This window comes from Trachymyrmex septentrionalis, unplaced genomic scaffold, assembly GCF_001594115.1.
Source record: "Trachymyrmex septentrionalis isolate Tsep2-gDNA-1 unplaced genomic scaffold, Tsep1.0 scaffold13, whole genome shotgun sequence".
In the NCBI taxonomy this organism is placed as follows: domain Eukaryota; kingdom Metazoa; phylum Arthropoda; class Insecta; order Hymenoptera; family Formicidae; genus Trachymyrmex; species Trachymyrmex septentrionalis.
In genome coordinates, this window is record NW_017304438.1 from 6446105 (window position 1) to 6463144 (window position 17040).

General features: G+C 30.6%; 6 protein-coding genes across 9 annotated transcripts in view; 4 read left to right on the forward strand and 2 right to left on the reverse strand.

The window, feature by feature from the left end:
* Window positions 1-708: 708 nt before the first annotated feature.
* Window positions 709-3048, reverse strand: LOC108756729. 3 transcript variants are annotated; one of them, XM_018500745.1, is made up of 7 exons: window positions 2654-3048; window positions 2269-2320; window positions 2143-2189; window positions 2021-2027; window positions 1758-1864; window positions 1499-1611; window positions 709-1432 (listed from the first exon to the last, which is right to left on the reverse strand). In XM_018500745.1, the coding sequence occupies exons 1-7, from the start codon at window positions 2707-2709 to the stop codon at window positions 1167-1169; spliced, it is 648 nt and encodes a 215-aa protein (XP_018356247.1). In that variant the 5' UTR covers window positions 2710-3048; the 3' UTR covers window positions 709-1166. The 3 variants fall into 3 exon arrangements, with proteins under 3 accessions (XP_018356247.1, XP_018356248.1, XP_018356246.1); XM_018500746.1 differs by having other exon boundaries at window positions 2021-2054; window positions 2647-2701; XM_018500744.1 differs by having other exon boundaries at window positions 710-1432; window positions 2021-2054.
* Window positions 3049-7512: 4464 nt separating this feature from the next.
* Window positions 7513-8238, forward strand: LOC108756677. The gene is made up of 2 exons (XM_018500665.1): window positions 7513-7657; window positions 7763-8238. Exons 1-2 carry the CDS (start codon window positions 7513-7515, stop codon window positions 8236-8238), a joined length of 621 nt encoding a protein of 206 aa, XP_018356167.1.
* On the forward strand, window positions 8199-10775 carry LOC108756745 (odorant receptor Or2-like). Its single transcript, XM_018500769.1, has 4 exons — window positions 8199-8231; window positions 9348-9470; window positions 10040-10202; window positions 10687-10775. Exons 2-4 carry the CDS (start codon window positions 9381-9383, stop codon window positions 10728-10730), a joined length of 297 nt encoding a protein of 98 aa, XP_018356271.1. The 5' UTR covers window positions 8199-8231; window positions 9348-9380; the 3' UTR covers window positions 10731-10775.
* Window positions 10776-11825: 1050 nt separating this feature from the next.
* Window positions 11826-14785, forward strand: LOC108756851 (inactive peptidyl-prolyl cis-trans isomerase FKBP6-like). 2 transcript variants are annotated; one of them, XM_018500955.1, is made up of 6 exons: window positions 11826-12466; window positions 12545-12788; window positions 12926-13386; window positions 13456-13644; window positions 13721-13832; window positions 13904-14785. In XM_018500955.1, the coding sequence occupies exons 1-6, from the start codon at window positions 12423-12425 to the stop codon at window positions 14186-14188; spliced, it is 1335 nt and encodes a 444-aa protein (XP_018356457.1). In that variant the 5' UTR covers window positions 11826-12422; the 3' UTR covers window positions 14189-14785. The 2 variants fall into 2 exon arrangements, with proteins under 2 accessions (XP_018356457.1, XP_018356456.1); XM_018500954.1 differs by having other exon boundaries at window positions 11826-12788.
* Window positions 14786-14821: 36 nt separating this feature from the next.
* LOC108756678 (pancreatic lipase-related protein 2-like) lies at window positions 14822-16488 on the forward strand. Its single transcript, XM_018500666.1, has 4 exons — window positions 14822-14861; window positions 14983-15422; window positions 15757-16108; window positions 16181-16488. The coding sequence occupies exons 1-4, from the start codon at window positions 14822-14824 to the stop codon at window positions 16408-16410; spliced, it is 1062 nt and encodes a 353-aa protein (XP_018356168.1). The 3' UTR covers window positions 16411-16488.
* A 114-nt stretch (window positions 16489-16602) lies between these two features.
* The window catches only part of LOC108756679 (transient-receptor-potential-like protein), a 3674-nt gene continuing 3236 nt past the window's right edge, over window positions 16603-17040 (reverse strand). The window contains exon 5 of the mRNA XM_018500667.1: window positions 16603-16873. Within this exon, the coding sequence (XP_018356169.1) occupies window positions 16658-16873 (216 nt within the window). The 3' untranslated portion in view covers window positions 16603-16657. The remainder of the gene's footprint in view (window positions 16874-17040) is intronic.

Sequence of the window (17040 nt, forward strand, 5' to 3'; positions counted from 1 at the left end):
TATATATATATATATATATAAACATATTACTTCTTAACATTTATTACACACCAGTCTAGCGTGATGTTCCGCAATTTCACATTCGCTTTTATATATTCATTCATCGAACTATGTCTCTTTATGATTTTAATTGATATGATATATTTTTTTCGTGAATACTTATTTCTAACATCTAAGTATTAAAAAAGATTTCTTAAACTTGTGTGAGGCATATTTGGATTATATATAACGACATAATAGAAATATATTAAAATGATATAAAATGAAATATAAGTAACACAGTCATAAACTATAGCAAACTTCACAATCTTTTATTATCTATATTAAGGCATTCTACAGTCATCATTTACAATAACAATTTCATCTTTACATACTTTTCATTACAATAAAATAATTCCTATCCGAAACTTTCTTCTTTGTACATTTGCTATCTTTCTAAATTTCACTATCTATTGATGTTGTGCACTTATCTCTTTATTATAATATTGCATTTATTTCTCATATTTAGATTAATGCCAATAGCTTAAAAATTGCATAAAAAATAATATGTAATAGAATCTCTTATGTATATTTCTTGTATTTGCATTATTTGTGAACAATTTATTTCAATATGTACTACTTCATGTCAAAACAAGTCATTTGAGTGCACATATGTAGTAAAAATTTGAAATATTGAAGTAAAGTATGGCACATGATTTTATTTTGTAAAAAATAATTTATTGTCATACGGAAGCTACGCGAGGCAAAAGCGAAACTAAAGCTTTGTATTTATGTTGCTAAAGTTCAATTTCCCATTTAAGCAAGCAGATAGGCTTATTTAAAAATTAAAAAAAAAATGTAGTATTTACATATACAATTGTTGTGTACAAATGCATATACTGCAAATGATTTTTCTTGATTTGGTAGCTTGACATAATTCCTTTCTGTACTAGAGATTATTATACAAGATACTCTACACAACGTAGATATCTGCATCATATCTCTATATCCAACGTATCCTAATTATAAGTTGTACAATACACATTTTTGAAACGATATAATCAGTTATATTGTTTCAAGAATAGCAATATCGAAATAATGTGATCTCTTAGAGCGTCTGTTTTAGCTCTACCATGATTTTTTATAATACAAAAATACAAATAATATTTCGTTAATTAATTCGTTTATCAGCTAGTATTAGCGTCAGTCCATTCACCAGTCTCTTTTAGAGCTCTATCTGTCAATCTCTCTATCTCAGTTAAAAGTTGTTCAGTCTCTATATCGACACATACCATATTTTGTTCCACTGGATCCCATTCTAAACTATTTGGACTCGAGACTCTAGACCAAGGAGATGCTGTCAGACTGGAGGCTCGGCTATTATTAGCTGATGTCTGTGTAAGAGAATACTCTGTGTCTCCTTGTCCATCATCCGTGATTGGTAGTGGCATCCCTGCAAAAGTATAATTTGTTTATGTATTGTAAGATTTATAAAAATGTGATAATAATGATAGATTACCTTCGTGTTCCCACTCAAGATCTAGTGATGATCCCGGAGTGGATGACATATAAGCCTGTTGTTTCATTAATGTTCTTGCATCAAGAACTTGAAGGGACACATTCAGACCAGAACTAAAAATAAGTGTATGATCTTTTAGTCTTTCACACACACACACACACACACACACACACACACACACACACACACACACACACACACACACACACACACACACGCCAATTTCAAGAATGTTATTGGAGTTAATAATGTAATTTACCTTGTAGAAACATCGTTTCTAGAACTCAATCTGGCATACTTATTACCACCCCGTGACCATCTTCCATCTTCCAATAATTCCAAAGTTACTGGAACTCCATGTTTTTTCTATAATTCAAATACATGTAAAATTGCATAATTCAAGTTAAGATACTTCTTGTAGTTTTTGTACAATAAAAGTAACAGCTTCCACATATTCTGTAACATTCTTATCTTCGTATACTAAATGATACATAAGATATACATTATAAGATATTTTTTTACCTTGAATCTTTTTAAAGAGAGGAACGATAAGAGACTACACATCCAGTAAGCATGACAGATAAACGTAATATTAATATCACAAATCCAAATTAGAATTAAAAGTTACAAACTGACTTTTATACCTATTTGATCCTTTAGTTTGGTCTTCATGCCCTTCGACATCCATGAACTAAATATAAAACAGCAATGTTATTTCTACTAGTGAAAGCATAAGCAAAAACACATTTTCTAAACTCTTGGATACATACCTCAACTTGTTCTTCTTCTTGGAATGACATTCTGGTATGCCTTCGATAGAACCTGAATACAGAATAAGGCAATGAAATAGCAAAACATGATAAGTTCTTTTGTCTAATATACTAGGAAGATTCTCAGTTGAAGGTCTTCCTAGTAAAAAAATTTATCAGAGCATAGGATTCAATACAGCTTTCATAACTTGAATTATTCATAACATAGTTATATATTAGTGCAACTAACGAGTCATATAACTAAAATATTAAATCATGGATGTAGTCCTCTATTTAACTGTGCTCTTAAGAACAATCTTTTAAATATTCAATATGCAACAATTTTCTGTCAGATACTCTGGCAGCTGACTGCCTGGATTTCAATCAGATTTGGCTCACTTCTAACCTGTACGGCACGGAATCTGTGACTTTCGTTAAACAGCGGCCGAGACAGGCTCCCATGACCTGCCAGCCCACGGCGTCGTGCCGTCATCTAATTGATATGGGTTTTCGGATACCTCCACGTGTCACGTAAAAACGGGAACGACGGCGTCCTTCCACCAGGTGCTGCCCGGTCCCGGTATCGATGTTGGTATCTCGATCGGTCACGACCATTCATCGTTCCCGCACCATTGACGTAAAAAGAATACAAGCGTTTGGAGTATTTAAATGGTTTGGATCTGGGATCAGCTCATGGTGGAATCAGCTGTTATCCATACCATGATATAAAATCTTACGTCATGATCCGTCATTCGTGTAGGAATAGAAACAAATGTAGGAGGGAAACACGAAGTACGCTGCGAGTATTGTTAATAATGCATCGAGTATTATTGATGAGAAACGCGCGAAATTTAATATTTCATCCGTAACATAAGAAAGATATGTAAGAGCTTATTAATTATTGCCTCTTTTCGTAATATTAATTAGTTCTCTCTTTTTTGTATCTATTCTCTTTACACCATAGTGAAAGTAACTGTCGACATTATCAAAATTTGTTAAAAAAACTTAAATATAAAGCTCTTTAATAAAAAATCTTTTAAGTTTATATATAGAAATATCTACTAAGTTTTTATTTAACTCTCTGTATGTGTGCCCGGGAAAAAATTGTTTCACATATGATTATATATAATTATATATAAAATATGTCCTATATGTATACACATATAATATTTTTTCCCAAATGACATAATTAAAGTAAATTAACTCATAATGAAAGTTAGAAAAAATATATAGTTTGCAATGCATACAAAACGAGTCTATTATATACACACACACACACACACACACATACATACATATACACACACACACACACACACACACACACACATATATATATATATATATACACATATATATGTGTGTGTGTGTATGAAAGAATGCCTACATATTTTTTGTTATTTTTAGGTTTTATTATAGGTAGATATTTTAAATATTTTAATGTTCTATATGACACGATTTTCCAAGAGATGTTCTAAAGACGTTCAGAGAACGCCCCTAGGATATTCTAGGACATCCTATAAGCATCACTCAGAGAACTGTGTGGATTATAATTCATGCTTAAGTAAATCACATTAATCAGTCATGCCAAATACATATTCTGATCATATCTATGTTGCATTTTGCCATTGATTGATTGCTAGTAGTTACCAGATGTAGTAGTTACGACATGTAATGGTTACTAGATGCTATTGTGGTTACTTCCTAATTCTAACGATAACGATAACAAGTTGCTTTTTAAAACTAGCAACGAATAATAAAGAGTAAAATTAGTAACGATAATGATAATGTATTACTTTTTATAAAAACGACAACAGTAATGTCTTATTTTTATAAAATTACGTTTTGATGATTTTTAATTGGTAACATTATTTTCAAATAAGATAAAGAATCCTAATTTTCAGTCGAAGCGGATTTTGGTGCTTAATAATAATTCACATATGTAGATTTACATTTTTCAGTCCCAAATTTGATTTGTTGAACTTGAAAACATAATCACAAACTAAAGCTGAAAATGTAATGACAAATTACATTGATCGTCATTTTATGATGCTGATAAGCATTTTTATGCAGTGTTTTGAAATATGCTAATAAGCATAAAACATTGCAAAAAATTTATCTCAGCTAAGATTTCAACTTGGAACTCAGACTTTCCAGGACGGGTATCTTATTAATTCGATCAAAATAAGATTTCTTGTCAATTAAATTTTTTTATTTGCAATTTATTCAGAGCGTACTTATGTTCTGGATAAAGTACAAATAAATTATTTTAAATAATAAAATAAAACACCAAGTTTCTATTATTTTTATTAAAAAATATTACACCATTGTTATAAAACGTATTATAATTATATATACAAAATACAATATAATATAAAATACAATGTATTTAAATGCAGAATTAAAAAAAAATTAATAACAAAAGTTCTTGAAGAAACAAATTAATAAAACGTTTGTTTTCTATACACAAACACATACAGACATACACTTCTGCAAGTCAACAAAGAATGTAAACTTATAACTTTTATTTATTATGTTTAAGAAATAGGCATATCATAATTTATTTCAAAATTTTTACTAGTTTAAATAAAGTATTTTCAAAACATTTATTAGAAACTGATTAATAATTACAATAAAAAAAATTTACTAACTTATTAATTTACAAATTTAAAATTTATTAAATGTATATTATATTAAAATAGGTACAAAATTGTTATACTTTATAGTACGTTGTTTCTATTTCACTGTAATATTTCAACTGCACATTTCACTGAGGAACGCTGTCCATAAACTGAAATGCTTGTCTCATTTAATTCTCTCAATATCCCCGTACTTCGTTTTGTTATTCGTTGTCTTTTTCACGTTGCTATAACAATGCATCATTATCGATGCACCGTCCGTGAAACTTTGAGACGCAACGTTTATTTTTTGCATTATTATATAGTTTCTTTTCTAAAATTCAAATCGAAAAAAGCGACCATACAATATTGAAGAGACAAAGTGAATTAATAGTAAAAGGCAATAAAATTAAAATAATCACTATATATAAATTCGGAAAGAAGGTATAATAAAGATCAATGTTTATTGTATCAATAGTAAAATATCCAGTCCTATTTATTTAACCTTTCATTTCTTTCATTGTCCTTCTATTTTTGTTCTTAGTATGTCTTACAATTAGATAACATTGATTACATTTACTTTTACATCAGACTTTTCACGTAATTTTGATCTTAACGAGAATAATAAATTGGATCATGAAGATAAAAAATTCTCGATATCCTTTTGCTATTTTTGTTATGTTACTATCGTGATATTCATTTAAACCGGTATAAGTCATATTTTAACGTCTCCGATTTGTAACAGAACATGACAAGAACGATTTTGCTAAAAATATCTAAGACTTTAGCTATAACACATAAGCATATACTGGAAAAAAAATTTCATATTAAATATTTTATATTAAATTAATATAATTTTTAGATTATATATTATAATTCCGACAAGATATTTAATAAACATAGCACACAAAATTTAATGTTTGATTCGGAGATTAGACCATAATATTATTATATATACCATATTCTTATGAATTTTAACGCTCCGAAGCCGAATCCAATTGCTCCATCCAAATGCACCATTATACATACAATTTTTTATCAATGAAAAGTAGCTCGATATGTAAAGTACTTTTAGTGCTAGAGCCTGGCTTTTAACATGCTAGCTGAATAAGTAAACGCAACAAAGTAAGTTCAATGATAATATCCAAGCTTGTAAAGTTAAATATGCATACTGGTAGCACAATGCACTTTAAACAATATTGTTAATGAATCAACCTCTTTCACAATTACACATTAATACTTTGTGGCTCTTAATAATATAAGTATACACATTTATGTCTTATTTTTCATTGCACTGTTACTCAGCATTTTTCTACTTAACGTACATTTATTTTACTTTATTAACTCTCGTAATTATTACTCTACTTCGTATTCCTGTTTTTCGGCTTTTTCACATTGCTACAAATACAAACACATATCATCTAATGCATCGTTCGTAAAATTACGTGGCGATAATTTTTTGTATTTCGAAGTTCATTCAACGAAAATTATACTTCAGACAATATAAATTATTGAAAAAGAATAAGTCTTCAAACGAAAGAAAGAGTCGAGAAGGTAAATTTATAATGAGCACCTGTAAGGAAAATTGGGGGACATTGCACCTGTTTAGATATTCATAGACTATTTAGCGATGCCGTAGGAGGGCCATACGAATTCGTTTCTTCGAACGAGAAATTGCACTCCCGTAAAAAAATATGGCAGACATTAATATCTGAAATATTTAAGAGTGCCTGTACTTTGCACCTTAACACATGCATTTCAGAACTTTTTCCGTGAGCATGCGTAATTTCCATGCTCCCTGTGAAGCAAGAGAGTATGCTGAATTAATAAAAAAAAATACCAGTCTCCGTTTAGCCTTGGACATGGACAGCTCTAAATTGGGATACACTGCAGGTGTCTATTTTATTTTCATATCGTTATCGCTAAGTTTCCTTATATCAGTAAACATATAAATCGTTTATCGTGACGTACATTGATATAAATTTATAAGCTATATATTTTTATTAAAACGTATGAATTCGCGAAACTTTACAGTGAACTATTGTTGGTAATTCAAGATACTGTTTTCTTGCCAATATTACAATAGAATAGACGGCAAATTTTGTTTAAAGATTGAACGACGCGAAAACAATTTTCATACGAAACTTCGCTGTCTATCTGGAAAAATTTACCGCAAAACTTCACGAATTTTATTTCATTGTGGTTTAGCTTAATTAATTATTCCGACAACTCTTAAACCCATTACAAGTATAATTTGATTTTTAATTAACTTCAGCTACGCGATGTTACTAACAAAGAACCTGTCACAACTGTCCGAAACAAAACTCGATTCTCGAAATATATTATTAAACACAAAAATCTGAAACATTCGTATTCTTTTATATTATTTTATGTCATTATTTTTTATATTTTGAACAGTGATATTTGTGACAGATCCCTTGTAAGATTGATTTCCACGATGTTACTAAGATTATAATCCATATCTCGATTTCATCATCAATAACAGCATGGTAATTAAATAGACTTAGATTGGGCGATCGGAATAAATCGGGTTTCTTTGAAGATTCTCGGTCTCTGGCCAGACGATAAGTTAAGTCGTCGACAAAAATTTTTGGCTGATCTACGCGCTATTATTATTTTTACTACGATGCTTTGTACATCGGTCATACCCGGAATACTAGCGTTGTTGAGAGTCTGGGGTGATATGATAGCGATGGCAGACAATATGCAAATCGGTCTGCCGTTCTCAGCAACCGTCTTGAAATTTATCATTTTGTGGTTTCATAAAAAAGGTAAATCTTTCTTTTTACACCGATATTACCGTTTTATTCCATAATATTCTATCTATTTCTCGAAGCGTCAATTCGATCAATTATATACTTCTACATTTTCCAAAGAGCTTGAACCGGTCATAAATATGATCGTAGAAGATTGGCTCAGAACAAAAACAGTGCAAGAACGAGACACTATGGTTAAGCAAGCGAGAATTGCCAGAATAATGGTCATGTTTGGATGTACTATGATGACTTTGGCGTGCATTATTCTCATCATTCCTCCTTGCTTTGGATATACTACAAGATATTTGACGAATCTGACAGACCCGGGAAGACCTATGCTGGTGCAAACTTATTACTTCCGAGACATAACGGAGACCCCATTATACGAAATTGTGATCTCCGCCCAAGCTATATCGATCATAATGGCCGCGATTTCTTACACAGGCGTCGATACTTTTTTGTGCTTACTTGTGTTTCACATATGTGCCCAAATGGAAATTCTCAAAGAGCGATTTCTCAGTTTGAACAACTTCAAAGACTTCGATATCGGATTATCCTTCAATCTCAAGGATCATCTTCGTCTCATTAGGTATTAAGCTCGATTTATAATAATTTTACATGTTTTACACTGCTGTGTCATTTTTGTCAAATAATATAAAAAGAACTAAGAAAGTATGACAATTTGATTGAAGTTTAAACATTGCTGAAACATATATTGTGCGTGTGAAGAAAGCTCAAACACATCTAAAACAGTCATGCACAATCTACTTCCCGTGGACTCATAGTCAGAAATATAAAATAATGTTTTTTATTTTGTGCAAACGAAATAAATATTATACGGATTTTATTTATTTCTGAAAGATGACCCTTAAAAAAGGTTGCGCATTACTGATTTACATTTCGATTATTATTACATATACTACTTGTAATATGATAATATTTATAATACGATAATAATTACTGTATAAATTTGTGATAAGCCCACACAATACTTTTACGTGGCATTAGCTTCTTATATATGTATATCGAACGAATACATCATTTGTAACCCAGAGAAAAACAAAAATAGGATTGATGTCGATTACGTCTAATTGACATCGATCGAATCGATTTTTATTTCTCCCTGGAAAAGTAAAGGTATATATTTTCCGAGACTCTTCATTTGATCGGAATCTGATATTACCGTATACGATATCTTATATCGTAGGTCTGTTGATATTATCGACAACACATTCAACTTGATGCTTCTGACACTATTAGTGTTTTTCGCTATGTTATTTTGCCTACAAGGATTTCTGATAGTTAATGTAAGTTGGCGAATGAGATAAAAGAGTTAGCCCTTTTTGGAGTTCTTATATTTCTCGAAAATTATAAAAGAAAATCGTACACAGAACAATTAAGAGTCAAACGCAGTTTAACTGATTTAATTTAATTTGCACTTTACTAATTACGCTTGATTCTTATTTTTCCTATAGGATTTTCTTGTAATTTTTAAACATATCGAGAGTTCTTTATTTAATTTTTTTTTTGTATAATGGAAGCGCAGGAATAGTAATGAAAAGATCTTTAATTGCGATATACTCTTCTCACCAATTTCCCATGCAAATTATACATAATCATGCATCCCAAAGAAGAAGAAACTAAGATATTAAAACATGAATTTCTCAAATAAAAACGTCGATAGAAAATATATTAACGTGTCTAGATCATTGACGGAAGTGGTGAAGGTGTTTCCATTATGCGAATATGTTGGCTCGTTTCGATTCTTATCAATACATTCGCTCACATGTGTCTGTACTGCGTGGTCGGAGAGATTCTTATAGCCAAAGTAAGTGCTTATTGTTAGTAAAAATAGTCAGTACAATAAACAAAATTACAAAGTGTTGCAGCGCTTCTTTTATTAAATTGAAACAATTTCTAGACCTGTCGTCCTAGATAGCACAGAGGGTAAAAAAAATCTTTTCTTATTCTCGATTTACGAAATAAATTCTTGTTCCGTCCCATTTTCTTAATGTATTCCTAAGGGTTTCAAAAAATTTGATTTTTAAATTGCCAATTGTGAATTCTTTTTTAGATTTAAAAGAGGTAATCTTTTTCTTGTCTATATGAATTCGCAATGAAATCAAAATAACTTTTAAGTAATATTCTAATAGAGAGAGTTAAGACTATAAGAAATTAAAAGATATACTTATATAAAATTCTTTATATTGATTGGGAAGAAATTTTTTTGTTTATTTTAAACAGATTACATTAATAAAGAATTTAAGAAGGTAAATACTTGTCGAATTTAAATGAATTAGTCGTGCTGTCGTAAAAGTCGTTTTTGAATTCGTCATTTATGTTATATAAATAAATAATGGGATTAATATAGAATTTATGACATAACAATATTTACAGGGTGAAGGAATATTTTATGCAGCGTATAACTACACGTGGTACTTGAGGACGCCGAATGAAGCCAAAAACTTGATGCTTATAATGATTCGCGCCGAAAGACCTCTGTATATTACCGCGGGCAAGATATTTCCCATGACATTGTCTATGTTTTGCAGTGTAAGATGTTTATAAATTCTTATACGTGCCCATATAAATCTCAACGTAATTGATAATTAACTTATCGAATCTAATCTCGACAGTGTTTTATTAATATAAAATTAAATTATCTCTCGTATTAAATTTTCTCTTGTTTGATACGTGAGAAAAGAGATTAGAGACAAATTATAAGTCAATACTACAAATTATAGTCAGAAGTTTTACTGCAAATATTAATGATTAAATCAATTAAGAAATTAATAGAAATTAAATCTAAATCCATTTTCATAAAACCGGTTATATATTTATGTCGGTTTATTATATAATTATTTAATTGCGCATTCTCTCGTACTATCGTCTTATCTCTAAATAAATACGTTGTTTATCAAAATTTAATAATTAAATCAAACTTATTTAGAGTTGTATCTACATTAAAAACTTAATATCTAATTTGTTCTATTTTTCAATAATTTAAGTCATGTCTAACATGGTACATTAATTTTCTTTTTTAGTTAATAAAGACATCAGCTGGTTACATATCCGTATTGCTTGCTAATCGATAATTCTTTGATAAATTGATCAAAAACTCAATGAGGACATCACAGGCAATTAAAAGAAGCAAACTATTTAAATAAACAATCTGCTGCAGTTATTCTCTCATCTTAAGTATTTATCTATTGTATATTTTTTCGAGTGGATTGTTATTTTAAAAGAAAAACATATTTACATATAATCGTTAATAAAAATATAAAAAATTATAAGATTATAACATTATAATTATCGATAAATATAATGATGTTATAATCACGAATTTAAAAATTAATAAAAAAGATTGTAAATAAAAGAAGATGATAGTTAATTAAATAATTATTATCTCCTTTTATTTACTTGCATTTGCAATTTTTAGGAATTTGTTTCTATTGTTAATCGTTTAATTATGATTATTATGGACATTTTTGCACGTTCAACTAATGAATATTTTGTCTATATAAAAAATCTGTAGTTTACGTTACGTGTCAATAGTAGTACGCCACTGTGTGAATAGTAGTATAAGGCCGGAATCAAAGACTATACATAGAAGAATAAGATTGAAAAATTAAAGTTCGACCAATTAGAATAAAAGGAGTCTTTCTTTGTTTTCATTGGTCAAATTTTAGTCTCAATCTTCAAAGTGTAGTCTGATTCCGGTCTCTACTACCAATCACTATCAATGCTGGAAATATATAGTCTATGTAACATATACTATACATTATCAATACTGGCAATGAATGAGCCAGTCCCAAGCTCATGGCACACACAAGAATGTAAGACAGTAAGCAGTAAACAAATTGGTCAATTACAGTAAAAGCAAGTAGCGAATCTATTCTTACGTTTTACTGCTTTAAATTTTTCTATGCGTCGTGGCCACTTTAAATAGCTGGAAAGCATTAGAAACCACCTAAAAAAGTGCAATTAATATTCTAGCGCGTGGGCGACGTAGAATACGCAATGATAGGCGGTATTATATGATTTATGAATGTTCTGTCGGTTCTGCCCGTTCAGTGCGCAATGCGCCTGCGTATGATGAACCTCAGCGCTCTCTTCAGTAATTTGTCATTTTCAGCTGAACTTCCGGCTTTATCTTTTCTCTCTTTCTCTGTACATCCAGTTATGTTCGGATTTCCATCCGACTGCTCCTTCTATATCATTTTATTCTTGTTCAGTAAACGAAGTTACACGAATGATGGCGTTGATTGAAAATCCGCTAACGTATCCTTGGCCTTGGAGAGAAAAGGAGGAGCAATATGAAGGGTGCACGAAGTTCAGTCGAAAAGAACAGACTTCTGTACTATCAGCAGCAAAGGACAACGAAGACAACGCGATTTCGAACGTTCTAGTATTTCTGATGCTATGTAATGGCCATTGGCCGGCTTCCTTCAGAAATTTCACTCCCCACAAGTCGACATTTTTTGTTTGTTTAATATTCAGTGTGAACAAGGACAAAGTAATATTTCTTAAATGAACTCCCGCGTTTTTGTCGGGTGTTCGTCTTGAATCGGATCTCTGAGCCATTAAACTGTGCAAGTTGTGGTATTCTATAGTATATCTGTATTATATATATTCGAAAAGAAAGAAGAAACGTACTCTTACAGAGAAATATAAGTATTATAAGAGAAAATCCTTAGCTCACATCAGAGGAAGGAAGGCGAATTGATTGAATTGATTGATAAGGAATTTTTCGACGGAATTCTTTCTTTTAACTTGAAAAATGGCGAAAAGCATGAATTCCTTGAAGGATGGTTTTAAGATTGAGTATATAAGAACTATATTAATAAACACATGCCAGGCTATGTCAGGCTATATTCTTACATATTTGTTGTATTATTCCAGGGATTTGATGAACAAAGATGGAATGATTTTTGAAATTGGAGATAATGACGTTACTAACAATGAGGAGGATGAAGAATTTTCATATTCTTCACATGTACAATTTAGCAATGAAGAGATGTTAAATATGTTAAACATGAATGATTTTGAAGATGAAGAGGAAGATGAGAAAGAAACTGTATCACTCTGTGGTATAAGCTTTTCAAAACTGAAAATAAAGATGATGAATTTAATTCCAAATGGAAAAGTTAATCAGATTTTATACTATTTTGTATATTTTCCTACAGAGATAATATTATCTTTGATTTTATCATAAGTTTGTCAGTACAGTTAAATGAAATCATGAATGTAATTTTAACCATCTTGATATAAAATTCTTATTAGGTAATGAAGTATATTAAACAGAAAGGTGTTGGAGAAATTATACCAAATAATGCTCAAGCAATTGTCCATTATATTGGATATTTTGAATACAGAGATGAGCCTTTTGATTCTACTTACTCTGTTGGGAGACCAAGATCGTTGCGTTTAGGCCAAAGTTTTATTATACCTGGTTTAGAAATTGGTATACGTACTATGCAAAAGCATGAAATAGCAGTATTTTTGATACATCCTGATTATGCTTACAAGGCTGTTGGTTGTCCACCACGTATTCCACCTAATGAGGAAGTGGTCTTTGTTGTTCACTTAGTTGATTATATTGACGATGGTTGTGCACAAACATATCAAAATCTTACAGATGAGGAGAAACAATTATTTAAATATGTGGTACAGCCTGTGAAACATATGTTTGTGAGTGCCAAAGACTATTGTACAAAATTTAATTACAAACAGGCGATACGAGAGTAAGTAACTGATATTATAAAATTTTTATAAATATGCAATCATATTTCTTAAATATGTATTTTTTGTAGATATAGAAAAATTACTGATTGTTTGGAATCAATCAAGTTAAATGATGATTTGGAAGAAAAAGAAATGATTGAATTACTTTCACGAGCTTATACCAATCTTGGAGTTTGTCATAACAAGGAAAACATGCCTACTAAAGCTTGCTTAGCTTTAAGGAAAGTTCCAAAACCAACAGCTAAAAGCCATTATCAGTGTGTACTTTTTTTACTGATTTAGGTATAAATATATTATCAGTATTATAATACATTTTTTTTCTTATATTCTTAGGTATGGAAAAGCTTTGCTGAATATTGGAGAATATAATGAAGCAATGAATGAGTTCCAGAAAGCTTGGGTGTTAGAACCGCACGATGACTCTATTAAAAAAGCAATTCGGACAGTAAGTTGAAAATTTTTTACAAAATAATTTTGTTATAACAGTATATTCTTTTTATTTCATTTTTTTTTTAGACAAATTTGAAACAGCGTGAATATCTGGAAATAGAGAAACGTTTGTGGAAAAATTGCTTCAAATCCAAGGAAGAACAAATTAAAGTTAATGAATTTCGAAGAGCCGCCCGCGATTTGTGTGAAAAACTTATCAATAATAATGATGCAGTAAGACAAAATCTCTCAGAGGGTTTTACAAAAGAAGAATATGAAATTATACGTGAGGAAGCGGCTATATTAGGATTAAATGTCGTTACATCTATCAGATATGGCAAAGAAACTATATTTCTTCAAAAAAGCAGATAAAATTACATTACTGTTATTTTTAAAATTACAATATCCAGAATTCTTCAATACATCTTGGTATTGCAATTCTTATAATTGTTGATGTATAATCGTTAATGTACTACAATATTGTGCAAAGTTAGTTTGACTTTAAGAAGTTCTGTGATGCACGCCACTATAGTATTTCGATATATACACTGCTAGTACTGAATATCTATAGTATACATAACGTAAATTATTATAGAGTTTCAATACTATCAATGTATATTGGAACAATATCATAACTCGACCAAAAAGAATTATAGTATATGTCAACTAAATTAGTAATAAGATCTGACAATATCAAAATCAATATTTTTTATTCTTGATTTTTGTCCTAAAGGTAATAGATTTATGAATATTTACAAAACTCATGTTATCTATGTTTAAGCATTGCCAAATATAGGAAAGGTATATACAACGAAATTTCAATAATAGTATTCAGTTTAAATTAGGATAAACAAATACCGGATGTTCGTGGAGCAACTTAGGTATTTTATTGTTCGATGTTAGTAATAAGATCTAATGGATTGAATAATCCAAGAATATATTTACTTATGTAATATGAAGGTATAAAAGAAACACTGTCTAATAAAAGTATTGAAAAATATCACAATGTCTCTTATTTCAACGTTCCTCGTATTTCTGTTCCTAAGTAAGGTGGTTCTTATATAAATAATTTCGACTTTGTCAAAAATATAATTTAGTTATACTAATAGAGAGAGAGAGAGAGATAAATGTATCATTTATTCTTATTACTTTTTGTTCATTTTTAGATGTATCTTTTAATATAGCAGAGTTATTGCGTAATCGACCGTTGATTCAAAATTTTCAAGATTACCATCCCGAAGAAGGTCTCTTGGAGGTCTTTTTAAATCCGACATCGATTATTGCAAATGATCGTGCGACGATCGACGGTATTATTGATATAGATTTTAAAGCAGAAGATATAAATTATGAACTTTATACCAAGGACAATAAAGAGCAACCTGTTTTTCTACGAATGGGTGATGCTGCTCAATTGAAGGATTCACCATTTAATCCTGAGTGGCCTATCAAGATTATTATTCACGGGTGGACAGAGAGCGGAAATGCTTTTTGGCTACACGACATTCGGCGAAATTATCTTAACGTTGGGGATTACAATATAATTTGTGTAGATTGGTTCACCGGTTCAACAAAAGAATATCTAACATCTGTCAAACTTACTCATCAGGTGAGTAAAATATTCTGAAGATAGTTGAATCAGTAAACTGATTCAAATTCTAATTTTCTTGTGAAAAAAAAGTGCATGATTGCAAAATTTATATCAATATAGAATATAATTTTAAATATGTTTGTTTTAAAATATAACGCAAATTGTACTGGAAAAGAAAAGATTTGTTGTTATACAATATATAAATTGTATGCAAACCAATGAATATGAAAATAAAATTGGTTTTGCGAAGTTACGAGAATTTTCGTCCGATTTAATTTTTTTAAGTGCTCATTAATTTTTTGCAAGATATTTTTTTTACAAGAATATAATGCACAATCGAAATTGTTTTCAGGTGGGAGAATACGTGGCTGCATTTATCGAATTTCTCGGATCAGAAACTCAAGTATCCTTCGATGATGTTCACGTTGTGGGACATAGTTTGGGTGCCCATGTAGCCGGACACATCGGTAATTATATGTCGAAGAAGCTCGGTCGAATTACCGGACTTGATCCAGCTGGGCCGGCATTCGAGACGCCTTATCTTAAAGATACAGAGGAGCGATTGGATGCCACAGACGCCAATTTCGTGGATGTTATTCACACTTGCGCCGGTAGTTTAGGTTTTCTCAGACCTATTGGCCACGCGGATTTTTATCCGAACGGAGGAACATTTAGGCAACCTGGATGCCCTGTATTTTCATCCCGTACGATATGCTAGCATTAAATTTTACAATATTACGCGCATCAGAATATTGATCTAGCTTGTATTTTTTTAGAGACCTGCAGCCACGGTAGATCGCATCAGTTTTTCACCGAGTCGATCGTGCATCCTGATGGCTTTGTCGCCGTGAAATGCTCCAATTGGATGGATTTTCAACTTGGTAAATGCGGCGATAACAATTTTAGCACCGCCGTTATGGGTGAATTTATCAATCCTGACGTTCAAGGTATTTTTTATCTGCAAACCAATGCACAACCACCGTTTGGAAAGGGCAAGATAAAATAAGTAGTGGAAATAGAGCCATTTCTCGATCTATACTTATCTATACTTATGACACTTGTATATATATATATTTCGTTACAATTAGCGATATCGCAAGAAAACGTACAAACGTAGAAAGTACTTACATATATCTTTCTATTTGAAATATTTTATGATATAAAATAGGCCGATACAAAATAATAAAAAAATTACGCGTATGGAAATTTGCATGTAATAATAGAACATATGTTGCGCGTATCAATTTTATTGTTCAAGCCATTTTAGCAAGCGTCACCTCCCCACTGGACGGTTTCTCGATTTCGTCTCCGAATCGCATACGATACTTTCGACGGACTATATCCCAATCAACGATATTCTGTATCTTCGGAATATTATTTAAAGAAGTTTGACTGGTCGAGCTTGATTGAAGTAAGGAAAAATTAATTCGTTCCTTCGCTGCTCGCGGTAGTGGAAGCATTCTAGTATTCTAAAACAAAAAAGAAAAAGAAGATTACGAGAAATTCAATTAATAAAAAAAAGGTAAAATATTCTGAAATTGCTTAATAAAACGCCGGCAATCTTTGATCTTGACCTTCCTTTTTTATTTATTTTGCAAAATTTTCAAAAAATAATTTTATATCATATATATATATA